This window comes from Mytilus trossulus, chromosome 9 (genome assembly GCF_036588685.1).
Source record: "Mytilus trossulus isolate FHL-02 chromosome 9, PNRI_Mtr1.1.1.hap1, whole genome shotgun sequence".
Classification (NCBI taxonomy): domain Eukaryota; kingdom Metazoa; phylum Mollusca; class Bivalvia; order Mytilida; family Mytilidae; genus Mytilus; species Mytilus trossulus.
Window position 1 is genome coordinate 58,090,849 of NC_086381.1, and position 6,437 is coordinate 58,097,285.

At 31.8% G+C, this 6,437-nt stretch overlaps 1 protein-coding gene across 1 annotated transcript; it reads left to right on the forward strand.

The window, feature by feature from the left end:
- The first annotated feature begins 1,030 nt into the window (after positions 1-1,030).
- LOC134684049 (uncharacterized) lies at positions 1,031-4,596 on the forward strand. Its single transcript, XM_063543341.1, has 2 exons — positions 1,031-1,639; positions 4,216-4,596. Exons 1-2 carry the CDS (start codon positions 1,132-1,134, stop codon positions 4,593-4,595), a joined length of 888 nt encoding a protein of 295 aa, XP_063399411.1. The 5' UTR covers positions 1,031-1,131; the 3' UTR covers position 4,596.
- The last annotated feature ends 1,841 nt before the right edge of the window (positions 4,597-6,437 follow it).

The following is a 6,437-nucleotide window of genomic DNA, read 5'->3' on the forward strand; positions in this document are numbered from 1 at the left end:
GTCACCTAAGACTATGATGATGACATGTCATGGTGTTTTGCAAGTAATACTCTAACTAAGTTTCTCATAACAAGTTTTTTTTTATTTCATCGTTTGCATCATTTGTTGGTGCATAACATTGTATATATATATCTCATGCAGGATTCGAACCTACAAACCTTGGAGATTACAGACTAGTGACACACTATGACTTAGACCACCCGACTAACGACCCTCTTTTAACTGGTAGAGATATTTCGTCAATCGAAATATATAATTCCAAAATTTACGGTACGGGTAAATCTTCTAACCCAAAGCCATAACCGAGTACACACGTTTAAAGTACCAAAGAATAAACCCATATAAAAATACGGCAATGTGGTATGATTGACAATATGTCAACTAGATGTATCACTAAAGGGCATTGTAATTACATTAAACAAAGAACGGACATACATATAACAAAACACGTAAGATTGAGCAACTTAATTCGGGTAATTCATGGTCAACTAATAATTTCCGGTCTTTCATGGATTATGCCAATTTTAGATTTCAGTAGTGATAATTTGTTGTAGAAATGTTACAACCAAGTGGGCGGGATGTACCAATTTTAAGAACAGAAGTCGATGATTTTTTTCAATACCGATTCGATAAATTTTTACAGCAATAAACATGCAAATGACTTATTTTTTTGTGGTGTGGTATCCCGAATTAGGAAAAATATAACCCTCTTCTTTTTTTCCATAAAGCAAAGAACTGGTTTTCGTTATTTTTGCAATGCAATAAAATGTTTGTTTGATTACCCACAAAGGGGATGAACACATTTTAACATCAAGGTTATTATGAACTATGGCTATATCTGAATTATAACATCTCATCTATCTCTTTCATTCACTACATATTTCTGTCACTAAGTTTTATATAAGCCAAGGTGTTCTTATCAGTAACTGACTAAAACATAATCTATTAAATCGTATAAAAAGGAAGTTCAAATCTGTATTTCTCATGTTGAAAGAGCACAAAATGGATTTCAAAGTGTTCGTATTTCTCTTGCTGAATTCAGTCCAATGCCAGGCTTTTTTGTTGGATACTGTCACTCAAATATCGCCTACCAAGGATCCAGCCCTTACCGATAAGCATTTTGATATTCTTATGGATTTGTTGATGGAACAAAGACGTTCCCAAAGAAAGCAAGATCAGGTTATAGCACAATTGAGTCAAGCTTTGTTGACACTTCAACAGGAAGTATCTAAAAACCAATTTCAAAATGGATCGGTCAATAATCGACTCCTAGAATGCGAAAACAAAACCGATAAACTGAAACGCGAACTAGAAACTGTGAAAGGAACCTTTGAAATCATGAAGAACGAATATATGATGGTTGTACAAAACTTAACCAACGTTGACACAAAAGCGAATCAAATAGACAAGGAGATTGTGATGTTAAAAAATCTAAAGTCTGTTACAGAGTTACGAAATATTTCCGACATTTTTAATAAAACAGACCGGAATGAACTAGAAATTCAAATGACAAATCATAGAATGAACAAAGTTATCAACGACGCTAATGCAAGAAAACAAGATGTTATAGCTCTTTATAACAAAGCAGATTTAACAGAAAACAATTTGGATAAACATTTGAAGGAGTTGGCTAACAGGGGTATGTTAATTCTGACATATTTATTTTTTATGATAAAACCAATCACAAATTATACCTCAGTATAAGAATACAAACATAGAATCATAATTGCTTATAAAGTTCAAGAATTTCATTAAAGAGAATAACTTAAGGATTGAATCTGAATATTTAGTGATTCATATCAAAATATGTGATGTGATTGCCAATGAGTCAATTCGTCACAAGAGACCAAATGACACAGAAATGAACAACTATATGTTAAAATATGGCCGTCGAAAATGACCAAAGCATATACCGAATACTAGTAGTCGGATATAAAAGTTTACAAAATTACAAACGTAAAACAATTCAGTCACGAAAATTAACGATTTTATTAATGTATTTATAGGTAATCGTTGATCATCTCATCGAGATTGGTTTTCTCGCTTGAGCCGGTACGGCGGAAGCGAGAACAGTAATCGAGTTGAGATAACCAATGATAATTTGTTTATCGCTATTTTAACTATGACGACAGTATCAATTTCATGTCAATTTCATTAGAAACGTCCCGTGCGTCCTTAGCCTTCAGCGATAATTTTCTATCTCAAGCGAGAAGCATAATATGAAAATTATCCCCCCTAAAATAAATTCAAACGAAAAATGCAGAAAATAGCGATAAATATATTTATTGAGAACACTTCCGCTTTACATTGGGGCAAATATCAACAGGGTATGTAGTGTGTTTGCGTCATACAAACTATACATAATTACAATAACGATAGTATACATAAATAAAAACATCACTATCAAACATCAAAAATGACAGTAAATATTTATAAAAGTGAATAAAATAAACCGTAAAATTACATTGCTAAATCCATGATATCCTTAATATTTTTCTAAAAGATTACACATAAAGTACATTGACGTTTTCTTAAAATACATATTCACAGAAATTTGGCACATTTTTGTACATTTAGAATAATTTAGCCATTAACAAGCAACAACTCATTACGAGCCTAAAAGAGTGAGGTCAGATATTGTTTGCCCATTTCATCAACCATTAAGACCGAAATCGAGTAAATCAGAAAAAAACGTTATCGAATATCGATATATGCCAGGCATTCCAACAATACATGTAAAACGGATTCTTCAATACAACATGCATTCCTATCTTTCAATTTCATGCGTAATAAACAGCATTCAATGGAACACAGTTCGTTATAGCCCGAAAATTTAGACGAGAGGCTCAAAATTATCTCAATTTGTAAAGTACGATTGACGTGTTTGTGCGACATACAATGAATGGTAATCACCGAGGGTTCGCTTTTCTAGAATTAAGGACTTCAGCTTAATACATGCCTCAATGCAAACAAACTTAATAAAATGTTTTTATATCAACGTTTCCATGTATATTATGGTTTAGTCCAGTGGAATGTGAGGAGAAGATTACCTTAGTCGTATTTGGCACAACTTTTTGGAATTTTGGGTCATCAATGCTCTTCAACTTTGTATTTGTTTGGCTTTTTAACTATTTTGATCTGAGCGTCACTGATGAGTCTTAAGTAGACGAAACGCGCGTCTGGCGTATAAAATTATAATCCTGGTACTTTTGATAACTAATTATGCCATCTATATGAATAAATTTAAAAAAAAAAGAAAATTAAGTTCAGTAAAAATCGTTTTGCAATATCGTGTATTAGGTAAAGAGTCTAACCTAGCAAAATATGTGATTCTTTGACTTTCAATGTAATTTATTAAAGATCCTATCCTTCATCCGATAAATAAGAGCATTTTGAAAAGTCTTGTTTGAGAGTCTAATACAATTTTGCGACTTTGTTCTGCCAGCTGTCTAGCATTTCGGTTCCAGATTGTGACGTGGGGTACAATAAACCACAAACATGAGCAACGGATGGACGTATACCTGAAATCCACAAAGCACAGAAAAAAAGCGATTAAAATGGCCATGTTCATGATGTTCTCCCAAGACGCGAATAGTATAGTTTAGTTTCTTATAAAGTTTTCCTTTAGATAATTCTCGATATGCATCATTATTGAAATTTAACGTTCATGTCAATAAACTCCAAAATATTTATATTCGTTTACCTTATCGCTTAAAACATTCCGTAGAAACCAGTTTTATGGGCGTTAAGTCTCTTTCATACCACTAGAACATATGATATTTTGACATTAAACTTAAAGATCAATTTAGAAACAAATTCACTGGAAATATTCAATAGGGTTTGCAATTAAATCCGCTTGGGTTTTACCTAGTAAAACAATATCATCTGCCAAGAGTAGGCTACTTATAACTTCAGTCGCTACATTAATACCGAGATTATTTTCTTTTATCATTGAGACAAGATCAGAAATTTGAATAGAACATAATGCAAGAGATACAATACATCCTTGTTTTAGGAAGAAACTGATTGACAATTGTCTCATTTATAAGTATACCACAACTTTCTTGTATATTGATTATATATAATTAATATAATATATATATATATATAAAATGTTTTTTTTTTGCAGAAAAACTGAAATTATTTTGTTGACATTAAAAAATCACAATAATGTAACCGTATTTAGGTGTTATCTTCGTTATTGTTATATTTCAGTTATCCTTGTAGCAGGGGCAACAAGAGGAACTTATGCAGACCAACAAACAATACTATTCCATGACATTATCATTTCAAATGGTGTTCGAGACGTTGACTCTTTTAAATCTACCGGGGCTTTTACATGTGAAAGGGGTGGCATGTATCAAATCGCTGCATATATAGCATCAAATGCAAATCATTGTTCTTTTACAGTTCGCAAAAACAAAGCTTATATTGGTGATGCATTTGCATCACTCGGTGATTTCTTTGAAACAATGACTTTTATTTCTGTTGTTGAACTAAAAGTCAATGACACCATTGAAATATATTCCGGTAGAACAGGTCAGCTTGTATATGGGAATAGAGAATCTGGAATCTCAATTGTACAAATTCGGTAGCTTTGCGTCCACATTATTTTCCAACAAATATATTATTAATATAATAGAACTTAAAATACTTAAAAAGAATAATGTTATGTGTATTATTCTCATAACTGATTTGGAAAATAAAATAAATCTGTAAATTTGTTGTTCAAGTATATTCAACGATAAGGCATTGTTGTAGGCCCTTCAAAAAAAGACCATGATAATACACATGATATAAGTAAGTTTTAATGAATCATACATTCCCTCATGGTTGTGTTTTCACATAAAGAGATAATATTCATATCACACTGCACAGAGAGTGATAGGAAAAGATATTTCAGTATGCTTCAGTATCTTATTGACAACATATATGTTGAATTTGGAGGTAGACTTTTTTCAAGTTGGCGACATTCCTATGGGAACGAATTGTGCACCTCTCCTTGCGGACATCGTCATTAATTGAAGTTTCTTCAGACACTTGTCAAAAACAGGAGATTAAAGAAGTCAGGTTATTAAAATTTCACATTTAGATATATTGATAATGTTCTTTCCATTAACAATCTAAACTTTTCTGATTGAATTCCATTAAAATATCCCCAGAACTATAAATAATAAAAAAAAAAAAGAAAACAGACACGGCTTCCTCCGCCTCATGTTTAGACTGATACCTCGAATTTGAAATAAATGGTCATCTCAGAATTAGAATTTATGACATTTAAACGAGACAATTTTGTTTTTAAAATTATGAATTTCCCCCAGCTTAGCAGCAATATACCAACTTCACATGCATATGGGATATACATTTTCCAACTTATTCGGTATTCAAGAGCATGCAGCAACTACTCATACTTTGTAAAACGTCACCGGTGTCTGATCAGAAAGTTGATGGAACATCTCGTTCTTTTTCTAAAAAGTTCATCGTAAGGTACTAAGACCTTGTTGAAAATATTCAGTATCAACTTCAAAAATAATACACGATGGATTTGAGGTATAGATTCTTGGTACTGACGTTGTTCACCATCTTGATAACGTGTTATATTTTCTTTTTACTTTATTTGTTTTTATGAATATTACTTTTACTGTTAAATATGTTTAGGTGATACCTATTTAACGTGGCTCGTTACTTATACATCCCGTCATTGTATTATTGTTCTATGATAATGTTTGTATTCCTGTCTTTCATTTTTTCCAAAATGCTTTGTATATATATGCCTTTTTGTGTTTCTTTGTGATATATGACGTGGCTTGTACTTATGCATACCGTCATTGTGTTATTGTTCCAGATAATTTCTGTATTCCTGTCTTTCATTTTTACTAATGAGCTTTGTCTTTATGCCTTTTTGTGTTTCTGTCTTACATATGACGTGGTTCTGTACTAATGCACCACGTCATTGTAAATTTTGCCATTGTATATGATTGCTAATATATTTTGTTCCATTTTAAAGGAATTGAGATGATAACACAATGTTAACTGCTGTGCCCCTATTTTCGACATTTTTTACATAATTATGTCTGTTTGTTTTGTACACACATCGTTGTCAATATAACAGGATAGCTTTAATACCAGGTTTAATCCACCATTTTCTACGTAAGAGAACGCATATACCAAGTCAGGAATATGACAGTTGTTGTTCATTCGTTTGATGTGTTTGAGCTTTTGATTTTGTTATATGCTAAGGGACTTTCCTCCGAGCTCAGTATTTTTGTGATTTTACTTTTCTTTCGAAAAATGTGTTAAAAACTTCTTGAAACAATATTGAAAAATGCTTAAGCTTCCATTGGCTTTTATATATATATCATTTATGATTTTTTAAAGGTCAATCAATGTACCTTTCTTAATGGAAAAGAACACATCTGATTGTTTTCAATAGTATA

Bases quoted from the DNA above. Each gene is read 5' to 3' on its own strand.
- LOC134684049 (XM_063543341.1), top strand. From the start codon at position 1,132: ATGGATTTGTTGATGGAACAAAGACGTTCCCAAAGAAAGCAAGATCAG. The intron at 1,640-4,215 runs GTATGTTAATTC...GTTATATTTCAG, and splicing joins GAAGGAGTTGGCTAACAGGG to TTATCCTTGTAGCAGGGGCA.